Genomic DNA, 24320 nt, shown 5'->3' on the forward strand with positions numbered 1-24320 from the left:
CAGAACGTTCCCATTGGTTGAACCCCGCTAATTTGCATGCGACAAATGCGGAAATTCTAGAAGCGCGCTGTGATTGGACGAAAGGACCGCCAGTCTCTTTACATAAGTATGTCATTCGTCTCACGTGGAAACTGATGGGCAAATCAGTATCGGGAGAACGCTGGTGAATGGGACGCTGACGAGGGAAAAGAGTGTGGTTGGTCCGGGGAAGCCGAGTACACCGAAGAGTTATACAAACGGTTATACAAGTGTGTGTACAGTCAATGTGGTCTCGCCCTGTATGCGCGAAACACGGCATGTGATGCTATTTGAATAGTTTGGATGGACGTGCGTGATTGATCGGAATCATCCAGTAGATACATTAGGGATTGTTTATTTGCAGTGAAGGTACATTACGTTAATGTATGTACATTTGTAATATATATGTATAACGGTTATTTACAATTTCCTTTCCACTTCAGACACATTTGGCATTTCATAACAGAACATCTCACATAACATAATACATAACATCTCATACAGATGGCATTACACAATACCATTTCATACAGATGGTATTCTAAACATCTCATGTATTTCATAAACCTTTTTTTGTTTTGCTTTTAATAATCAAACTTCATATCTGCAGCGTTAGTTCAGGCATATTTTAGTCATATGCTTTGCAACAAATGCATTTCCAGATTTGATGCTTTAGCTCATAGCCTATATATATATATGTAACGGGATAAATATTATAGATGAGGGTTCTTTAATTAAATCCTGCTGTAATGTGATCGCGCTTCCTATTGGCTGCGCTGGTGGCGCTATAGCGCACGGAGTTCGAATGAACTGCAGCAGAGCTGGAGGGAACTGCTGTGGGTGAGTCGTTTCTGTTGCAGCTCCACATTAAAAGTAAAAATACTGGTTTTATATTGAATGTTAGGAGATGTATGTTAGGGATTGCACACAGTGGACATTAATTGATTTTTGAGTGTGTTTTCTGTTCGTATTTTTGGGTAATTTGATAGTTTTATTTCTGTTTGCACGAACTCTTTTAATGTGCGCCAATTTTTCCATGTGCTCTCTAAAAAAAAACTGAAATCATTTCTGAACAGATGGAGCTGTATTAGCGTGACTCACAATTCTCTTCTTTCTACTGCTCTGTGTGCAGGTAATTTTCATAAAGCATTTAAGAATTTACATATGTTTATTGTAAACTGTATTTTGTAGAGCTCTCAATTCATTGTTTTACTTTTCCATTCAATTTTATTCTACTGTTACCGTAAAATGGATGATTATTTTGTACTCTGTATATTATATGATCACAAAACATTACATCTAGAAAGAGTATTGGAAAAAGTATGTAAAATTTCCTGTAAAAATTACATTTCAAAATGTGTTTTACTTTTGTTGTTTTAAGTACAACAATTTGAGTAAACCGTTATACTGAGAACAGCAGAGCTGGAGGGAACTGCTGTGGATGGAGCTGTATTAGCGTGACTCACAATTCTCTTCTTTCTACTGCTCTGTGTGCAGAAATAAAGTAAAATATCATCCACAATCTGAGTGTGTGTGAGTGCTGTGGAAGGATGGGGCAATCCGGGCCAGATCAACCAAAGGTCACATTGGTGCCGTGACTCAGGACTTCTATCAAGGTGGTCGAAGATCATCCCAACATCGGACCGGCAGACCTGTCGTCATTCTTCACTGCACAGGACCTTCAGCTAAGCTTTTATTAGTTATTGCTGGACTTTAAACTAAAAAAAGAAAAAGAGGGAAGAGACTTTTGAATGGACACTCTGAAGTGGTTTGATATTTATTGATATATATTGACTCCGGGTATCACAGCAGTATAATATAGTGCACACATTGGTTTTTTTCTTTTCCCATTTATATACTCCTATTACTTAATTATGGAAAACAATAGGTTAACGGGATCTCGTTATGTGGGCAGTCCGGTTAGTGTTGGTCGAGGGAGAGGTCTATTAGTGACACCTATTCCTTTCCCAGATATTAGCTCTAATATGGGTGCCACTAACAATGGTATGGGGTTAGAAGCAAATGCATTTCTTGAGCCAAATGCTAATGGAAACCCTGTTAATGTGAATTGCACTTCTGAAACTACACGGCCAATTAGTACATCAACTCCAGTCCTTACCAGTGACATGATGAGTCAGATGGGTAACATAGTGCAGCAAGTAGGCCTTCAACTGGCAGATAGTATCCTTGCACATTTGAATTTGCAAAGTCAATCAGAAGTTGCACCTAAGCAAACTCAAAATAACCACAATAGTAGATACACGCCTGAGCAGTGCTCCATGTCAAGTGCATCACAGATTCAAGTAGTGCGTCAGAGGGAAGTTAAAGATCCTCCTACTTTCAGAGGCGATACATCAGACACTGTTACACTCGATGAGTGGGTGGAGCTCATGAAGAACTTCATAAAAAAGGGGTTTCTGCCTACTGAAGAGCAAGGTGAAGAAATTTTAATCCACTTGAGAGGCAAAGCCAAAGATGTTGTTAAAGTGGGGATACTGTCAAGCGGATTAGATATCAGAACGAATCCAGATGCAATCTACACCTTATTACGGAAGCATTTCAGTTGTCATCAATATTCTCCTGTCCCTTTACAAGATTTCTACACTACTCTTCCAGAACCTCGGGAGGATCCCTTTGATTACTGGTTACGCCTGAACCATACTGCTGACATCACAGCTGAATGTCTGAAACAACAGGGAAAGGTACTAGACAACCAACTGAACGAAGTCACACGCATGTTCATTAGGAACTGTCCAAATTCAGATCTAGCACTGACGTTTCGTTCAAAAACCATTGACAAATGGACGGCTCATGAAGTGCAAGAGATCCTTAACGAGTATCATTCAGAGAAAAATCTCAGAGCCACTGGACAAGGAAACAGACAGATTGAATGTGAAAATAAAATCACTATGAATGAGATGCGTGTAAGTCCTGGCCCAAACACAGTGAAAGCTGAACAAGATTCACTTCAGTCAAAACAGTCAGAAAACATGGCTCTGGAAAAAGTGATCGATATGTTGGAAAGAGTTCTGATGAATAATAGTAGTAATGCACAGGCGAGCAATGAGTATAGGAAGAGAAACACCATGCCAAGAATTCCAGGCTTGAATGATACACCATGCTTAGTGTGCAAGGACACGTCACATTCTGCTTTTACTCACTGTAAAGACAAAAGGCTCTGTTTCCAGTGTTTTTCGCCTGACCATCCCAGATTCCGGTGTCCAAAGGAAAGGAAAAATGCTTCCTCAGCCAACCAGCAGTCAAACTAAGTGATCTACGTGTGAGGGAGGATCACGTAGATCTTGAGAGTAAATCTCCCTTATCCAGTTTTGAAGATGAAATGGATTATGAGTCTTTATGTCAAATGTTCAGTGATGTAACTTCAGACAAAACGGTCATCTTTCAGGGTGTTCAGAAAGTTCCAAAAGCTGATAGCTTGTTTTACACATCTGTTTCAGTTGAAAATGATCTCGTCATTAAGGCTTTAATTGATAGTGGATCAATGGCATGTACTATTAGCGAGTCCACTGAAGAACGGGTGCTGAAAAATATCCCAGATATGATAAGTCAGCCAGCAGAAGATATTGTTATTGTTGGTTGTGGTGGCCATCGTGTTGCACCCACTGCAGTCTATGATCTTAAAGCTACAGTGTACGGTTGCTCCATGATAATTCCTGCTTTAGTTGTGCCTGGGCAGACCGAAGAGATGATTTTGGGCACAAACGTCATAAAGAGACTTCTGATGCAACTGAGAGAAACTGATGGTTACTGGAGGCTCATGTCTAAGTCAAGTAACAATGAGAGTGATGAGTGTTGTATGTTTCTATCTCTTTTCTCAAATGCAGAAAGATGGAGAGGCGAATCCATACCTGAAAAAGTCGGTACAGTAAAGTTACATAGGAGTGTGATTTTGGAGCCACAAACAGAACATCTGGTTTGGGGTAAGCTACCTCAGTCTTCTGTCTTGTCAGTAGGCAGCACTGTCATTGTGGAACCAACCAAGTCCAGAACAAGACCAAGGCGAATATTGGTCGGAAGGGTCATTACACCACTATGGGGAGATGGTTCTATCCCCTTAAAAGTCATCAATCCCACTAATCACAGAGTTGTGTTGAAGAGAAATGCAAAAATAGCTGACGTGTCACCTTGTATTGCTGTGCAAGATTTACCATTGCCGAAACAGATTCGATCTAATCTGCAGTGTACTGAGGAACCCTTACCACCTAGATCCAGTGAAGAGATGAAGCGAGTCTTGAGTGATTTGAACCTTGGTGAACTTGACTTGGAGTCATGTGAAGTTTCAGCCCACTGGAAAGACAAGTTGTTGCAAATTATTGAGAAGTATGAATCAGTTTTCTCAAGAGACAAAATGGACTGTGGAGAGGCTAAAGGCTTTGTCCATCGGATTAATCTCACGGATGACAAACCATTCCGATTTCCATATAGGCGTATACCACCAAGCCAGTATGCTAAATTGAGGACAGCTTTGAATGAGATGGAGGAAAAAGGAATCATTCGTAAGTCACATAGTGACTATGCTTCCCCTCTCGTACTAGTTTGGAAGAAGAATGGAGATCTCAGAATCTGCACTGATTTTAGGTGGTTAAACGCGAGGACTGTCAGAGACGCTTATCCTTTACCACACCAGTCTGATGTGTTGGCTGCTTTAGGAGGCAACACATTCTTTTCAACCATGGATCTTACCTCAGGGTATTACAATGTCCCCCTAGAAGAAGAACACAAAAAGTACACTGCTTTCTCTTCCCCATTTGGACTTCATGAGTATAATAGGCTTCCTCAGGGTCTCTCTAATAGCCCAGCCACTTTCATGAGAATGATGATGTCTATTTTTGGAGATGAGAATTTCAGCAGCGTTCTTTGTTACCTTGATGATTTGATGGTGTTTGCCCCTTCTGAGTCAGTAGCCCTACAACGTCTTGAAATGGTTCTTTTGCGGTTGTCACATCACAATCTAAAGTTGGCTCCAAAGAAATGCTGTTTCTTGAGGCGGTCTGTGAAATTCCTTGGCCACATTGTATGTGAAGAAGGGATTAAGACTGATCCTAGTAAAGTTGAGGCAATTAACAATATTCAAGCTTCTGATCTGATGGAACCTGATGGAAAAACACCATGTCAGAAAAAGATCAGGTCCTTTCTTGGAATGGTTCTGTACTATCAACATTTTATTGAAGGATGCTCAGCAAAAGCAAAGCCTCTATTCAAGTTGACATCAGGTTCAGTAAAACAGAAAACTGTCACAAAAGGACGTAATCCAAGAAAGAAAATTAGTTACCTCAAACTTTCACCGACTGACTGGACAGCTGATTGTGAAGAAGCTTTGCACACACTAAAACTAGAACTAACTAAAAATGTAACACTGGCTCACCCAGACTTTGACCGACCTTTTGTTTTGGCTGTCGATGCATCTTTCGACGGAGTGGGAGCTGTATTATCACAGGTTCTGCCAGGTGAAGAGATTGCAAGACCCATAGCCTTTGCAAGCAGAACTCTGTCTCGCTCACAAATGAACTATCCAGCTCACAGATTGGAGTTCTTTGCCCTAAAGTGGGCTATCTGTGAGAAGTTTAGCCATTGGCTGAGGGGACGGCACTTTACGGCATGGACCGACAACAATCCTCTTACATATATCCTGACTAAACCCCGACTTGATGCATGTGAGCAACGATGGGTGGCGAAACTTGCATCTTACAGTTTTGACCTGAAGTATGTTCCAGGAACGAAAAATGTTGTCGCTGATGCTTTGAGCCGTGAGCCATTTGTTCAGTCTTGCATAGGACATCGCCTTATCACTGAACCCTACTTGTCTCTCTTGAAGGATGTTAGCGGTGTAGTCGACAACACTGTCCAAGATGCTTTCAAGTGCTCAAGTAATCATCAGGTGGTGCAGAAGGATGGGAAATGTTCTTGTGACCCAACCTGTGATGGACTCTCACCTTCAGGTTCTTCTGGGTGCCAGGAAGTTTCTGCAGTGTTAGCAGCACACACTACTGGAGGTTTGAGTGAAGTATTGGGTACAGTGCCAGCCATTTCACAACCACAACAGTTTAGCCCTCCTTTGCAACACAGCAACATCGTGTTTGAACAGGAGAAAGACAGTACCTTGAGTCGGATTTTGTACTACATTGAAAGATGTCGGAAACCATCTAAGAAAGAACAAACAAAGGAATCCACAAGTGTGCGGAAACTGTTGAAACACCATGATAAACTGGTTGTCTGTAATGGTGTACTTTATAAGGTAAAGAGAGACCCGAAGCTAAACAAGAAACTCTTCCTGTTTGTTTTACCTGCTTCATTGAAAGCGCAAGTTCTTCATGGTCTCCATGATGCCGCAGGACATCAAGGACGTAGCAGAACACTGTCTCTAGCAAGACAACGATTCTTCTGGATTGGTATGAAAAACGATATCGATGATCATGTGAAGAATTGTCATCGATGTGTGGTTGGTAAAACCTCTGAACCCAATGCTTGTGCTCCACTGGAAAATATCCGTACATCAGAACCACTTGAGCTGGTCTGCATTGACTTTTGGTCAGCAGAGGTCAAAGAAGGAAAGTCGGTAGATGTGCTGATTGTGACTGATCATTTTACAAAAATGGCCCACGCATTTCCATGCCGGAATCAATCAGCCAAACAGGTTGCGAGAAGACTCTGGAATGACTTCTTTCTGGTCTATGGATTCCCCAAAAGAATTCATTCTGACCAGGGGGCTAATTTCGAGAGCAAGTTGATCAAGGAACTATTGACCATGGCAGGTGTAGATAAATCACACACAACACCATACCATCCCATGGGTAACGGCATTGCTGAGAGGTTCAATAGGACTCTTGGAAGCATGATCAGGACATTACCCCCTAATGTTAAATCTAAATGGCCACAGATGCTTCAGCAACTTACTTTCTGTTACAACTGCACAGAACATGAGACAACGGGTTTTGCGCCATTCTTTCTTATGTTTGGCAGAGTTCCTCGTCTTCCAATTGATGTCCTGTTTCAGAATGTGCTTCTTAATGAAGATGTGGTGGATTACAAAGATTTTGTGTCCAAGTTGAAGACCGATTTGCGTGAAGCAGCTCGCATAGCAAGGATGCACACTCTGAGAGAGCAGGAACGACATGGCAGACTTTACAACAGAAAGGTAAAAGGCTGTCCACTGGCTGTTGGAGATAGAGTGTTGGTTGCGAACAGAGGAGAAAAAGGTAGAAGAAAAGTTTCTGACAAATGGGAGTCATCTCCATATGAAGTCACTGCAGTGTATCCTGATATCAATGTTTACAGGATTCGAGAAATCAACTCTGACAAAGTGAGGGTAGTCCATAGAAATCTGTTGTTATCGGTGAACTTCCTACCAGTTGATGAACATCAGGAATCTGATCAAAAGAATGATGATGTGAATGATGAAACTGATCCTCAGGTAGTTGATCATGCTGACCGAACTGCAAACTGGGTATTGAGTAATCCTGGTGGTTTTGATGAGGAGGATAAACATACAAACTGTACAGCCTTACCTGACGTGTCAGATTGTGTATCAGAGATACTGGACTCGGCAAGCACTGGTGCTGGGAACCTGCAGGAAATAAATGATGTCAAAGTGATAAGTGATGTAAATGTGACAAGTGATGTTGATTTGCCTGAAGAAGGAGGTCAATATTCTAACTCTACTCAAGCAGAACATGACAAGAATGAAGTCATCCAAGATGTGGAATCTGTGGTGTGCTCACAGCCAAGACAAGTTGAGGCTGTAGTGACTCGAACTAGACTTGGCAGAGTCATAAACCAACCTAAAAGACTGATTTATGAAATTAACAAACAACACATAGACAGTTCAGACTCTACAGTGAGTTCTTTCGTTTATTTAGTTAAAAGCATTTTTACATAGTGTTATATTTGATTTCATGCAAAGTAGAGAACACAGAAACAAATTGATAAAGAGATAAGAAATCAATTGAGTTATTACATGTTGAAATTTTTGAGGTGTAACAGGCATCTCTTTAGTCTACTTCCAGACCGGGGTTAGGCACCTCCCTTGTCTCTAGGTACTTCTTATTGAAGAATCCATTGATTGACTGATAATCATACTCCAAGTGCAGTTTGTCTTCTCTTCTTTAATAAGTGAAAACATAAAGTGAGCATTCCATACCCTTTTTTTTTTCTATATCTTTCTTCACTGTTGGTTTTTCTTGTTATGGTTTGTCCACATTAAGCAGGATTTAAGGGGGGTGTATGTAACGGGATAAATATTATAGATGAGGGTTCTTTAATTAAATCCTGCTGTAATGTGATCGCGCTTCCTATTGGCTGCGCTGGTGGCGCTATAGCGCACGGAGTTCGAATGAACTGCAGCAGAGCTGGAGGGAACTGCTGTGGGTGAGTCGTTTCTGTTGCAGCTCCACATTAAAAGTAAAAATACTGGTTTTATATTGAATGTTAGGAGATGTATGTTAGGGATTGCACACAGTGGACATTAATTGATTTTTGAGTGTGTTTTCTGTTCGTATTTTTGGGTAATTTGATAGTTTTATTTCTGTTTGCACGAACTCTTTTAATGTGCGCCAATTTTTCCATGTGCTCTCTAAAAAAAAACTGAAATCATTTCTGAACAGATGGAGCTGTATTAGCGTGACTCACAATTCTCTTCTTTCTACTGCTCTGTGTGCAGGTAATTTTCATAAAGCATTTAAGAATTTACATATGTTTATTGTAAACTGTATTTTGTAGAGCTCTCAATTCATTGTTTTACTTTTCCATTCAATTTTATTCTACTGTTACCGTAAAATGGATGATTATTTTGTACTCTGTATATTATATGATCACAAAACATTACATCTAGAAAGAGTATTGGAAAAAGTATGTAAAATTTCCTGTAAAAATTACATTTCAAAATGTGTTTTACTTTTGTTGTTTTAAGTACAACAATTTGAGTAAACCGTTATACTGAGAACAGCAGAGCTGGAGGGAACTGCTGTGGATGGAGCTGTATTAGCGTGACTCACAATTCTCTTCTTTCTACTGCTCTGTGTGCAGAAATAAAGTAAAATATCATCCACAATCTGAGTGTGTGTGAGTGCTGTGGAAGGATGGGGCAATCCGGGCCAGATCAACCAAAGGTCACATATATAAGGCTGCTTCAGAAAGCACAAGTTTATTAGTGCACCCAATAATAAACCAGTATGAGTGGGAAACACTCTTTCTCTACTTGGACTCTTTCCATCACCATCTGTTAGAAGATGCATCATACTGTCTCTTGCCAATATTATAATGATGTTTCCTGTTTGTCTACATGCATCTATTTTTACTTCAAGAAAGAACACTGGCAATGTTCTGGTTTGAACTGCTAAAACAGCCGTTTGCTTGATGAGTAAATGTTTTATTCTCTAGCAAATTGTGCTGATTGTGATTGCCACAGTAATGATTTCGAATAATTTGTGTTTTGCATATGAACCATCTATCTTTTATGCAAAATCACATGAGCAAGAGTACTGTTGTATCTACAGAGAATGGGGAAAGGAAATCAGAAATCAAGAAATCAGTGGGAGCAATGCAACATTTCACATTTTAATACCTTTAGGTGATAAAGTTTAATAAAGAAAATTCTCAAAGAAGATGGATGAGATGATTTCTATGTTCTCTTTTTCACTTCCTTTCTCTCATACACACAGAGTTCCTTAAAAAACATCTCAGCGACACCAGATGGCATGTATGTTCCATGTTCCAATATGGATCCACAAGAATGCATATCAAATAATTCATACCAGACCATTTCAAAGAACTCTCACAGACACAGAAACACTTTCTTTCATCCTGTCACTCTTCTTTCTCAGAATATTAAGCAAAAACAGCGATTATAAATCTTCAGTTGCATTTTATTATACAGGCAAATACATATGAATAATTAAAAGTTGATCATTAGTGTGATGCCTATATACTGCCAGCAGTTTCTGAGCACTAATGAACCCTGAAAGCCCAAAGACTATTGTATTAATATTTTAAAGGATTTGATCCAGTTAGCACAAGAGAACATTGTGTTCTCCAGTGAAATGTAATATTAAATTCAAATATTGAAAAATGAAATGTGTGAATGAGGCCTGATAGTGAGTACATGAGTAAATGGACTACCTGACAGAATCAGAGACTGAATGAGGCTGAATGAGGATGCAAACCAAAAAAATCAATCTGAAATTTCAAGCGATTTAATAGAGACATGTGGGTGTATGTTATCCTGCCGGAAGCACTTTATGCCTGAAAAAGCCATGAGTCAGTGAATTGAGTGGGACCCTCTCTAATAGTTCCACTTTTATCAGACACTCATCAGATAAGAGCTGTTTATGCTGTGTTTGAGTGTGTTTGTCATTGGTTCTTTTGGGTTTCGTGAAATGCTGTGAATGTGACGCACGTAACCGAAGGCCAAAACAATCCCATAACAAGGCTATCGAATGATGCATTATTTCCAGTGTGCTTATTGTTTTATTATGGACATTTTCTTTTTTTTTTTTTTTGCAGTGAATGATATTTCAGCATTAAATTCAGACCAAGAGCTATAACTAATGATCCCAATGAAGTTGACGTTTTAAAAATCATTCTAATTGTATTAGAACAGAATGTTCACATCACAACAATGACGTCACATAGGAACAATATCGTTGGAATCACTTTCAGAATTATTTTTTTCATACTTATGAATGATAAAATCACTGACAGACAATCAGAATCCATCAAATTTATTAAAGCATGAAAAAACATGCACTTGTAAAACATTATCCACTGGTGTGGACACTATATGCTATAGATACCTTTTTTGTTTTTGGTGTGAACTGGCCTTTATATGGTACCTTTTTTAAAAAAGGCATATGTACCCTTTATGGGTAAATAAGATACATAAGGTGTAGCTTTGAAAAGGTTTCACTCCAGTGAAAGCTTTTGTACCTTTTTTTCTGAGAGTGTGTGGAAAATCTTATATAAGAGACCATAATGTGATTGAATTCATTCAGCAGGTCTATATTGAAAAGTAGAAAATAAGTAAGTTACACTAAAAATGGACCATATGCATAAAAAATGCTTTCACAAATATAGTAATGCATCATTATGAAAATAATCTATAACCAAACTGACTCAGAGTCAAGGCTTTGACTGCCTGACAGTTTATACAAATGCCCATGATTCAAACATATTCTGGATGTAAAACAGTCAGTGGCTCCTTGAAACTCTCTATGAGTCCTTTACAATTTTACAGTTTATTAATTGTCCATTAAATGTGAATTAATAAATTTTTCTGTCCCCCTTTGCACTCAAACTCATATTCAATAAATTTTCTTTCCTTCATTATCAAGTGAAAAGATTAGCTGCTTGTTATATTTGTAATAGCCTCTTACCCTCATACTGCCTATTTCATCTGAGCTTCCAATTACTTTGGTTTTAAATACAGAAGCTTATATCTCATTTAAAAGAACACTTTGTTCATTGCGGAAAGTGAAATTACATCTTAGATTTTTAATTTATTCCCCTGCGTTTTATGATGGCAATTCAAAAAGCTGTTAAAATTATTAAACTTGCACGTTGGGCACATTTTGAAGTCTCTTGTAGAAAGTAGCTCACATTGCTTGCAGTCCTCACTAGAATTTTCCAATGTCTGCTACATCTGTCTGAAAAGGAAAAGGAAAAGGGGAGTTGTCTTTTGGATCTTGTCCTGAGCATTACATCACCAGTCACATATATAACCCAGCAGCAGACATGAACCGGACGGAAAAGTTTCTGGCATGGTGCCTGGTGAAAGCGTGCTGTCTCAAACTTCCACCCCTCCTATCTCTTTTCCCCTTACAGTGGAAATTAGTATGGGTTAAGGAGAGAGCAACGCCTGTGCTGTCATACATGGCCAATTGTGTTGTAAGGGGAAAACTATTTTGTCTGCACATGTGGAGCAATGCCATAGAGCTCCATGACAGAGCATTACATGTATTGTGTTACAAAATGAAGGATATTTTTTATTGTGTCAGCATTTTTTGACAACAGAATGCAATAAAAATAATCCAGGAATAAAAATCATCTTCATTTGATTAATTAATTAGCTATTATTTAAAAATCATTATTAGAAATTAGATATAAAAATCACAATGACATTTAAACTAGACCGAATAAAAGTCATTCTCCCTGCAATTGCAAACAAATATATCCAAATATCATACAATTATATAAAACAAATATATATTATTTGTTAGTAGTAGTTTTGCATATATACTATTAAGATATGACAATGTCAAATGTTTTAAATTGTACTTCTTTTTCCAGCAATTATGTCATACACTATGCCTCAGGAAATAATTTAAGTAAATACAATTATTTATTGAAGTTTTTATATACACATACATTACACACACACACACACCATTGATATTGTTTTTCAGTGTAAAAAAAAAAAAAAAAAAAAAAAATATATATATATATATATATATATATATATATATATATATATATATTTAAATTATTATTTACACATCATTCCCTGTCAGATATAGAAAACTGATTCCATTGATGGAAGTTTTAATGAAGGACACCAGGCAGAGAAGCATAAACAAGAATTAACTTTAAATGCCCACTTCTCTCCATGACGTAAATCCTTAAGGACAGAAGCGTGGGTTTGTTCATGGCTTATCAGACGGTGTGGAGGTTTGTAAAGTGCTTCAGGGAGACTTCAGGAGTTTCAAGTTTAAAATAAAACCTTACGATCACACAACAACTACATTAAGATGATTCGTTATTATGTAATATGTCCAAATAATAACTTGCATTTCCTTACAAGTCCTATAGACTAGTGCAGGGGTGCATGCAGCAAATCTATTTGCTAGTGCTAAAACACATACGCTGCTTTATTGAATTGTCACTGAAAAATAGCTTTAATAGGATTTTGGTACTTTAGGGTATAGAAGAAGGATTTATAGTGTTCTTGTTGTCATGGGAACTAGATCTTTAAGTAGCTTAATGATGTTGCCATGTAACTTGTTTTAAGCTAATGAAACATGATTGGCTCACACTATGCTGAACTTCAGGTGTTGTTGTGCTGTGTCTTTGCATCTTTCCACTAATGTGGATCTGTTTACACATGCATATATCTGTGGTACAACATTACGAGTTGCATTATTTTTTGCTTTCTAGTTTAATGAAGCTGTTGCTTCTTGAAAGAGCTTGAAGGACTCTTCTATTCAAAATGAACACATTACTCAGGGCTGAGAAGTTCTGACCTCAGAAGCATCCCAGTTATGTTGCATTGACTCCTGCTGATGTTGCTTAGAAACAGCCTTTATGCGTCAGTGAATGAGCCCTGCTGATGGTTGATCAGGAATAGAAAATGAAAATATGTCCACTTCCTAATCTATAAACTCTAGATGCAGGGAACTTCTAGATGTGGTTATTGTTGTCAACAAAAACTGTTTCTTTATAATCATCACTGTAATAAAAAAAAAAAAAAAACACACTGCTGTGGTTGCCAGCTTGTAAATCAAAGCAAAAATCAGACTATCTACACAGCAGTGCAATCTCTGCTGAAGAAAAATAAATATAAAAACATTTATTACCTAAATATTTCTATATGGAAAATGTTTCAATTTTTTTCAAAGATGTTTTAAATGGTAAATTATGGATTTTCTAAAAGTCTTATAGAAGTGATATCAGAAAAAAAAAAAAAAAAAAAAAAAAAAAAAATATATATATATATATATATATATATTAAGGGGGGTATTTGCCATTGAAACTGGGATATTTTTACTTTATTGGGAACACATTTTATTTTAGAAAAGCATAGTATGTTGTTAATTTATGTGAAATACTTAACTTACCACATTATCAATCAGAACTATTGCAAAACAGATCTGTCTTCACTTCCGTTTCATTGCACCTTTGAAACTCACAGGGGCCTGAATGTAAAAACAGTCTGTGACTAACTGTGTAGAATAAATGCAGTGCTTTTCTGTGATGAATGATCTCATTCAGATGCATCATGTATTTGAGCTGATGCAAAAGAGAGATTTCCCCTTCGGAAAATCCATGCTCATGTAAAATCATTAGGGTCCAAACACCGCGAGGTGTTTCTGCCTCCCACACCTGATAAGCTGGCGGAAATGCATCATTTCACCCACTTACGAATGGATATCTTCTCACTCCACTGCGCACAGACACACGTATGATCACGTGCACCACACTCCTACTGACATACACCCACAGCACTGGCAGCATTCGTTTGCCCAACGAATTATTACACGGTTTGTAGTTTTCATGTGAGTCAAGTATCAGGTGCCTTCTAGTGATTGAAAAAAAATATCAGTAACATTTCTGTTATATATCTGCATTGAAATGCATATATCTTTGACCTCATGACCTCACGTTTCTTTCTTTTTTTTAATTTATTTATTTTTTACATCATATTAGTCCAATATTGTATGTATATATATATATTCTTAAACTGTAAAAAAAATAAAAATAAAAATTAAACCGAACTTAAGAAAAGCTTAAATAAATACTTTTTTTCATTTGCCATGTCCCCCTTTAGCCTTAATAACACCATTCACCCAAGTTGGCATGTACAGAATAATCATTTGATATTGACGTCAAAACCTTAATTTGTTTTAACATTTTTGCAAATCCTAAAACAGTGTTTATTTTCAGGTTTAATAAATACTGTATGTAGCCTGAAAGCCCAAGAAACTTGGGTAAACAAATAAATGAAGTGAAAGCATCAATCAGATGGCAGAATGACAGAACAGAATCTACTGCTCTATCATGGAGGAGGAGGGAGCTTCAGATTCCCACATTTGAGAACACGCTTGGAAACCACACACGGTGTGACTTGACGCAGATGGTGGGCAGGGTTTGATTTTTTGCTGTATTATGTGCGTCACAGACACATATTTTTCAATTAGGCCCACAGCTAATGTTTTTTTTAAATTGCATGACATAGCTTTCAGATTATACACAGGACAACCTATTACAAACATATTGATAGTATTTACTCAATACGACACCTTAAAGCTATTGGCATGAGGCATATTATTGTTGATACAGACAACTAATATGATATTGTGACTGCAGTCATAGGCAATTCCAGATGTCACTGTTTCCTATAATTTACAGTGCATTTGACCCCTTACCAGCACTCATCTTTAGTATTCAGTAAGAATCTAGAATAATTGAAGTTCAACTCTCAAAAGAAAACTTACCAGACTATCCAGATACATGATTTATATTTATATTCACATATAGGGCAATCACACAAAAAAGAAAAGAAAAGAAAAGAAAAATAATCTGGTACTGGGAAATCTTGATTTTCAGTTCTAATAATATTACCCTAAAGCCTACTTTTAACTTGTCTGAACACACAGACATTTTGAAATGACTGTCAATGGAGAAAGCCAGATGGACAGCAGGGCCAAACAGGGACATGCAGCAAAACACTTCACTTTGGTGGCAAAGAAGTCCCTGGGTGCAAGATGAGGCTAGTATATAAAGTATCCTTTATAATTTCTTCAGTATACCTTAATGGCGTATCATTATTATGTTGCTATGTGCTGCATATGTGCTGCACTCTAGTGGTGATGATGGGCACTACAAGATATTTACAAAGTAGTCGGGGAAAAATATAGGCCTAGTCTTTCTTATTTTATTTTTTTTAACCATTAATTCATATTTAACTTATATACTTATATACAGTAGTTATAACAATACAACATTTTAACACAAGAAAGTGGTCATACAAGTGAATTTTAATAAAATGTTTTAAAATACATTTGATATTTTAAGTTAAAGCTGTGTCCCCCTTATGATATAACAATTGATGCACGTCTGAAAGGTGCATGCATGGCAAATAGAGAGAAGTACATTTTATTATTGAAAAAAGAACAAGCATTTTGGCCAGTTCTGCCTCATGTTTGCCACTCCAGTTAAAATAAACAGCTACTTTCCACAGAAGGTAATCATTACATGCACATTCATACTAGCAAGAAGACAAAGGCTGCAAAATTACAAAATTCATTTCAGTTCAAATTACTTCTGATGCTGATGTTGATCAAAATAAATAATTTTAAAGAGTTGAAGAGTTCAACACATTTTTTTGAAGTTGATCTAAAAGTTACTTTTTTTTTAAAATAAGGATACAGAATACAGAAAAAGGTTTGACTACTTTTTTTAATTCAAGAGGTGTTTTCTATCAAAACCATATGCAATATATGGATAAACCTAAAGTGCCCACATTATATGTTATAACTCAGCATTATAAGAATCTGTTACAATTAGATTATTTTATACAAAATAAGAAAAAAACCCTACAGAGTATCTAAGAATGTGCAAGTGTCATTTTCACTGTTTTTCCTCTGTGGTTCCCGCCTTGTGAGCCACCGTATTTGGACAGCATTGCCAAACCCAAGTTTGTCAAATTTATCATTGATCTGAAGGGGGAAAAGAACTAGCAATGAATAACAAAATATTTTATGACAAATGTATTGTTAAATATTTGATATAAAAAACATGAAGCATTACACAGCGCACAGACATTCACTTTGAAGGAATCTTTTTCACCTTAGCTAACATGTTGGCCCTAATTACAGGGTCCTTCATGTTCACCTGTCCAACAGGCTTCAACTGCATCTGCAACACCACCCTTTTGCCTTCACCTAAAGACACAGACAAATACAACCAAACATGCTTAAGACCTTCAAACTGCACAAAATATCTTTAGGTTTAATTTGCTAAAATGCAGAGAGATACTCACTACTGCTGCAGTAAAATGGATATGTCGTTGTGCAATCTTTTTTGGCCTGTTTTAAGGAATCAACGTCTAATGCGGGACAGCTTTTGCTGGTAGTATTAGCACTTTCTGTAATGTTTTGTGAGTCCGATTTCATATCATACCCCCCTATCCATACATAATGATCCAAAAAGAGGCTGAAAGGATGAGAAGCATCCAATTTTTCTAGATCCACCTTACTGTACACAAAAACCAGATCTGTGTATTTCTCTTGGCAGTAGATCTGAGCCGCCGACCAGCTCATAAGATCACTTACATAATAGAACTGTCTAGGAAGAAGAGAGTAACCCCCAAAAAGACCTGTAAGAGAGAAGAGGAAGCAAAACATGAAACAACAGACACCTTTTAAAAACATTTTAACATGGTTAAATTCATTGCAAAGAATTTGCCAAAAAGACATCCGGTTGAACCAGCTGTGCCTAAGTTATCCCTTAGCCTTATTTTGATGTAAGTTCCAACTTAAGCTTAATTTTGTATTGCACTATTCAACTTTGTTGAAACATAACTAAACATTTAATCCTCCAATCAAATAAGATTGACGTGATTACATCAGGAATCTCTTGATTTACTTGACAGACATTTAGACATAGAGTTGGGTAAGTTCATCTAAAAAAATAATTACTAACCTGCTACTAATCTTCAACAATGTTACTACATACTGTACTATATTCCTTCGTCTAAAAAGTATTGCATTACTTATTATTAATTACTTTCTAATTACTTTACAGAAAATTTTAAAGTAATGCCTTAGATCTCTAATTCAATTACAGAAATTACTTATTAGTTTCAAAATACAGTTTCTGAAAGCTATTTCCATATTAAAAATACCAATGTGATTCATGATTAAGCACAGTTGTATTTGAATACATAAAGTACAGTTACAAACTAGCTAGTAGGATAAGCTTTTAGTTTAGACTTTAGAACTTTAGACTTTAGACTTTATGTTCCTATTAAATAAAAACTTACCAACGTATGATACAACCCTAACCTGTACACAATAACAAATTGTTATGTTACCTGAGAGAAAAAACAGCAGTCTAATTGTTCCATTCATGTCTGCAGCTTGTGTTTGGAGTAATTGTGTGTGTGTGTGTGTGTGTGTGTGTGTTGATTGTATTTATGTTGTATTGCAGTGATTGGTTGACACATGTTAGCATCATTTGTGTTCATTTGAATAGGACACAGTGTCCTTCACAGAGATCTTGCACACAAACAAACCTTTATTTGTTCCTCTTTCCACATAGGTTCAGATGTTCCTTTGTGTAAATTTAGACTAGCGTATTCTGATGAATATGACAAAAATGTGTGTGCAGCTAGAAGATCTGAGCTCAGGTGTGATTTAAGATAATGTGTTTGTAGTTTAAGCGAAATCAAAGGTTCAGTCCACTCTTTTAGATACATCACAATGAGCCAGATACTAATGCTGACTATTACTGTACATAAGGGTTCCCAACATACTGATTTCCTATAAAGTGAGAAACTACACCAATGTTAGTTTAAAACATAGCAAACAATAAAACTAATAACACTAAAAATGAGGACAGCTAGATTATGGAATGTCAGAACCCTATTTTAGACACTGGTATGTATTGGTAAACACATTTTTATTTTAATATGGATCTATATTTTACATTTACATTTACATCATTTAGCAGACACTTTTATCCAAAGCGACTTATAAATAAGAACAATAGAGGCAGTCAGGTCAACAAGAGAACAACAACAGTATACAAGTGCCATGACAAGTCTCAGTTAGTCTAATACAGAACGCATTGCCAGTTTTATTTTATTTTATTATTATTATAAGAAAGACAAGAAAAGAAAGAAAAGTGCTAGTATTAGTTGGTTAAGTGCTGGCAAAAAAGATGAGTCTTCCACCAGCTGGGCACAGTCCAGGAAAAGGTCCGTGAGAGTGATTTTGAACTTCCTTGGGATGGCATTACAAGTCGTTCACTTGCAGAGCGCAAACTTCTGGAGGGCACATACGATTTAACCAGTGAGTTTAGGTAAGTTTGTGCCGTGCCAGTGGTCGTCTTGTAGGCAAGCATCAGTACCTTGAATTTGATGCGAGCGGCTACTGGTAGCCAGTGTAACCTGATGAGGAGAGGAGGAACGTGAGCTTTTTTGGCTCATTGAAGACAACCCTTGCTGCTGCATTCTGGATTCTGGATTTTATTATGAATTGCAACTAAATCTCAAGCAAAGAAAAGGCAAATAACATATATATATTTACAATGAGTGGATAAATTAATCTGAGCTAAGCAGGCATGCAAATATTTGCTCAATATAAAATCTCAATAAAAACTGTGACTCAGATTAGTTTAGTAATTTAAAATTATTCTTGGTTCTAGGTTACTGTCTGTAATAGTGCTACTTGATATGTAGACTGTATACTTGAAAAGTGATATACCCCACAACATTTAGAAAATGCAAATATGACATTTGTTAGCCGATTTGTGCATCTTTGCATCTTTCTGGTGATTTTACTGAATGGGTTATTTGGTTACATTTCACAATAAGGTTACAGTTGTTAACATTGGTTAACTACATAAAGCACAACATCAGGAACATCAGAAACAAGCGGATCTCACACTTGTGGTTTGTCTGAGCTCAAGATTTACTCAGTTTAATTTAAATTCCCTGATTTGCTACTTTAATACTTTTTAAGTACTTTTTTTGTGTGAGCTAAGACATGTTCAGGACTGGCAGGATCCCCACAGATGGTTTTAAATAGGTCACAAAGTCCTTCACAGATGTTCTGTAAGCAAAGTTATAGTAGCTTCTTTTTTACATGTCAAAAGTAGGAGTGAATCAGCAAACTTAAAAGGAAAAAGCTATTCTGCCAACACTTAAGGACAGTCTATGTGTTTCTTTTATTATTATCTTTAAGAATTTAAACTTTACAGATTTAGTAGTCCCTTATATATTTAAAAAGTCCGTAAAAATTAAAAGTGTCATGTCAAGTAATATAAAGATCTTAATAAAATGCAAGCATGATAAAGAAGAGAACTATTTTAAACTGATATATATTTAGGTTTATTAATTTATTAATTTAAAAGATTAAAGCTTATCCAGTCACCACTTTTTGATTTAGCAATGCTCTCCAGATCAAAAACCTTTTCACCTTCCCTCTTACTCCAGCTTATTTTGCTGTGTGATGCTCTTCAGCTTTTCCCTTATCTGGAAGACCAGCTAAAAAGAGTCAAATGAAACTTGGATGATCATGCATTTGAACACTTATATTAGTACACTAATATATCAAGTGTAAAAACACTAACAACATCAGCATTAACTATAAGGTTACTTGAATATAATACTTGAAGTTAAAGTTCAAGACATAAGAAATATCACATATCAACAACCACTTAGTCATGCAGGTCCATGCTTTACAGCATTAATACCTGTTGCTTAAGTGTATCTTTATTTAATAGTCACACTAAATAACATCACCTACAAAACCGAAAAGAAAAAAGATTATGACAGACAAAACCTCATTGTGAAGGGTCACAATGTGTTTTCCATTACAGGACAACCTTACTCTGACAGTCCACTTTTTAATAAACTCATCTCGAGAAATACAAGAAAAAAAATATTTAAAAAGGGGTCATATGACATTGTTAAAATAATATTAGTTGGTGTTTTTGGCATAATGCAATGTGTTTATGCGGTTTAAGGTACCCCCCCCCCCAATATTTTCCACATACTGTAAAATATTGTCCTCTTTTGGAAGGACAAACAAAATAGCTTCCCTTTCACACCAAACACACAGCATTTTAGGAGTGTGTGGACATGTCTTAACTTAGATAAAGAATATCTCTATGGGTTCAAGACTTCAGTTTTTGCAACTTTAGGGATCTCATCAATGCACAAACAGCTTGTAACACTCCAAAGAGAAAGAAAAACTTACAATTGCATCATATGATCACTTTAATTTAAATTAAAGTAAGACCACTTATTATATAGTGGGACAGAAAATATTAACATTTTAAACTAAAGCATTATTTTATTTTAATAGTTGAAATAGGCTGGACTAAATTAAAATAGTCACTGACAAGGGGATTTGGGAAAAATCATTTTTACAAGTTTTCAATAAATGGTAGGCCTAATATTATACAACATGATTATTCATGTTGAAAAAGTCATAAGACTCTGTTTCCACAATGGACAATATCTACACCCACACTCATACATCCATCTTAAATTAATCTTTACTCATTGCTATAGTGTACTTTGGATATTTCACACTTCTAAAAAAAAAAAAAAAAAATCGAATACCATGTAATGCTATCACCAGTGCAGCTTGTAACATTTCTTTCTTCTTTTTGTTTTGTAAACACACATTCACTTTATGTAGTCTTGTAAAGTCATTTAAATGTCTAATTTCTGTTTATTTCCCAACTTTTCTTTCATTAGTTCTTATTTTAATAGTTTTAAAAAATAATAATGTCACTTAATCTATTTCCAATGGATGAATAATTCTGTATATACAGTTATTGCATTATTGTTTCAGATTACACAGGAAGAAAATCATTTTGCATAAGAGTAACTTATTTTCAAATAAACAAGCAACTTTTGCATAGCTAGTCTAAATGTAAATAGAAAAGGGCTACTCCTACCAAATTCATAGGTCACTTCTTTCAAGGTCGATCCTTTAGCCTTGGTTTTACAATGCAAATTTGATTTCCCTCAAATACTTTTGGGTTTAAAAAAAAACTGTATACACATCACAACATTAGTCATCATCTTAAAACATTTAAACGGACATATCTAGACAACAAATGGCAATAATGTCCACATGATGTTAAAATTCCCTTCAGATGTATTATTGAATTATATTAAAATATATGCAGTACATATCAAATATATATGAGTGACTAGATTATGGTCACATCACAGGCCGGAGACAAGGGGTTAGTGCAATAACAGGTATGATTGCAGAACGAGATGGCAGGAACAGTGGGAGGTGAGTAGAAACACATTGAACAGTTCTTGGGTTCTTAACTGGGCTGATTGGTGTTGTGTCCATAGTTCCCTTAGAGATTGAGCATCAAAGGGTAAGTATAGACATGTTAGTATAGCGTGAGAGAGTCGGGTAAGTTTACTGTAGCCTGAACGATGAGAGACTGAGAGCGGAGGGCTTGATTACAAAGTGTGATTAATAATCAGGTGACTGGGATCTGGTGTGCGTCGGGTCTGGTGACTTTGGTGATGACAGTGACTGGGATCGTGCATCCCTGACATTTACATACATATAACATTTAACATTAATGATAAAACAAGTAAAAGAAAAGTCTCATTTTGTAAGATAGCTACTATTTGTAGTTAAAGTTAACATTCATTAATGTACTAATTTGCCAATATGCTTTTTTTGACTTTTGGAGATCATCTGCTCTTCCCTGTGGATTATAGGATTTAGGTTTAGAGACTGGCTAGACCACTACATGACCTTAATGTGCTTCTTAGAGCCACTCCTTGTTGGTATGTTTTGGGTCGTTGTCATGCTGGAAGACCCATCCATGACCCATCTTCAGTGTTCTGGCTGAGGCAAGGAGAACACTGAGGGAACGAGGTTCTCATCCAAGAATTTCTTCTTCATCTTGAAAAAATGGAAGTCAGTGGCAACCACCAGATGTCATCAGGTCTAAGACTAAGACTAAGACTGCAATTATTATGCGCTATTATCTTGTGTTTATAAGAGCAAAACATTCTGATTGGCTAGTAATGTTAGTTTGGTTGAGAGTGAAAGCTGTGCTCCTCTTATACCATTGGTACACATTATACACATGGACTTGAAAGTGAAAGTTGTTTTTTTTATGCAGCCAAATGCTGGATGCTGGAAATCTGGCATGGTGCCAGAGAACTTTAAGCCCTTGACTCATCATGATATTCAAGTTATTTTGAAACTGAATAATTTCAGTACAGCTAAAATCATTTAATTCTCCATCCTAGGCATTTATTGGGTCATTTATTGAACCAGCATAAATCCTTTTCCACACATATTTGCTGTATTAGCATACATAAAGTAGGCTATATCTCAAAATCTCTAATCTAGAACCGAAGTACTGAAAAATCACAATGAATTTAAACTACACTACAGAAAGATTTATTATATGTATTATTATATAATACTAATAATAATTATTGCAATTGAAGGAAATTAAATTAAGGATGTTGAAAGAAAAGAAACCTACAATCTTTTAAGAGTGCAAATATTTCTAGCTAAAGTTCGGCTAGATTCTTTACTTTTGTTAATATTGTATGTACAATTTGCCAGTTCCTCAATTCCTTTTTTTTATACTTTAAGTAAAAGAAAATAATGCATAACAGATGCCTATTTATTATCTAATTTAACTGTATGATTTTTCTCCTGATGAAACAGCTCTCCATCTTCCCCCTTTCTCCAGCTTATTGGTCGTTGGGTTTAAGGTAATTTAATAAATTTTTTCTTCAGCCGTTTCCTCGAGTGCATATACTGTTCATGGCAAAGTGTGTTGTTGTACCAGAATTTGCTCGGTCTGTGTCCCCCTCTTCAGTCCAATCCACACTGATCCACTGTATCCAGCATCCACTATATTTACCAGCCTGTTCACATCATCCATGCTGTCTGCAGTAGCCAGATCAGTGAATCTCTCTCTGCAGTAACTCTGAGCCTCTGGCCACGACATTAAGAGCAGAAACTACTCCAGATGAGCCTGATATTTTAACCATGTATATAAATGACCCTGGAGCACAGTCATTGGGGTATATTTGTAACAATAGCCAAAAAATTTAATTAAAGATTTTTCTTTTATGGCAAATACCATGAGATATTAAATAAAAATCATGTTCCATGTAGATATTTTGTAAATTTCCTACCATAAATATATAAAAACTTCATTTTTGATTAATAATATGCATTGCAAAGATATTAGTTGTATATTGCCAAAAATTTTTTGTCAGATCCTAATAAATCATACATCAATGGAAAGCTTATTTATATTCAGCTTTCAGGTTACGTATAAATCTCAGTTTTGAAAAATTGACACTAAAGACTGGTTTTGTGGTCCAGGGTCACATATGCAAACACGTCATCATAAATACAGATTATAAATGAGAACACCAACCTGACAGAAGCACAAACAGACTCCTATCCATCACTGCTCCCACAGAAAACTGGTGTATTCTTAGAGATGATCAAACACATCATCCATTTTCATCAAATTACATCAAAGCTTACACAGCAAACATGGGCTGACTATGAGGTTAGCCTTGATTTTAGCTTTAAAGTCCTGTATCTTAGACAGTAGCTATACAGTAGCATAGCACTAGGAACATTAAGGTAATGGATCTGATACATAGGGAATGTATGAACCAATGAAATATGCAGTGTAATGCGCAGAGTAATATGAATTAAGTAAAAATATGAATTAATATTAATGATATAAAAAGGCTCTGAAGTGAGTGATTTAACCTTTCCAAATATTACACTTACAAAGGTATATTGGACATATTACAGCTT

The 24320-nt window shown here is 36.2% G+C and overlaps 1 protein-coding gene across 2 annotated transcripts; it reads right to left on the minus strand.

Annotated features, from left to right (window-relative positions):
* Positions 1-15764: 15764 nt before the first annotated feature.
* On the minus strand, positions 15765-24059 carry LOC127951687 (uncharacterized). Of its 2 annotated transcripts, XR_008152706.1 has the most exons (4): positions 23926-24059; positions 16787-16832; positions 16594-16688; positions 15765-16463 (listed from the first exon to the last, which is right to left on the minus strand). XR_008152706.1 is itself a non-coding variant. In XM_052549708.1 (3 exons), the coding sequence occupies exons 1-3, from the start codon at positions 16917-16919 to the stop codon at positions 16341-16343; spliced, it is 351 nt and encodes a 116-aa protein (XP_052405668.1). In that variant the 5' UTR covers positions 16920-16940; the 3' UTR covers positions 15765-16340. The 2 variants fall into 2 exon arrangements, 1 of the variants encoding a protein (XP_052405668.1); XM_052549708.1 differs by lacking the exon at positions 23926-24059 and having other exon boundaries at positions 16787-16940.
* Between the last annotated feature and the right edge of the window lie 261 nt (positions 24060-24320).

Source organism: Carassius gibelio, chromosome B2 (genome assembly GCF_023724105.1).
Source record: "Carassius gibelio isolate Cgi1373 ecotype wild population from Czech Republic chromosome B2, carGib1.2-hapl.c, whole genome shotgun sequence".
NCBI lineage: Eukaryota > Metazoa > Chordata > Actinopteri > Cypriniformes > Cyprinidae > Carassius > Carassius gibelio.

Bases quoted from the DNA above. Each gene is read 5' to 3' on its own strand.
- LOC127951687 (XM_052549708.1), bottom strand. From the start codon at position 16,919: ATGAAATCGGACTCACAAAACATTACAGAAAGTGCTAATACTACCAGC. The intron at 16,689-16,786 runs GTGAGTATCTCT...CTGTGTCTTTAG, and splicing joins TCCATTTTACTGCAGCAGTA to GTGAAGGCAAAAGGGTGGTG. The intron at 16,464-16,593 runs GTGAAAAAGATT...TTCCCCCTTCAG, and splicing joins GGGCCAACATGTTAGCTAAG to ATCAATGATAAATTTGACAA.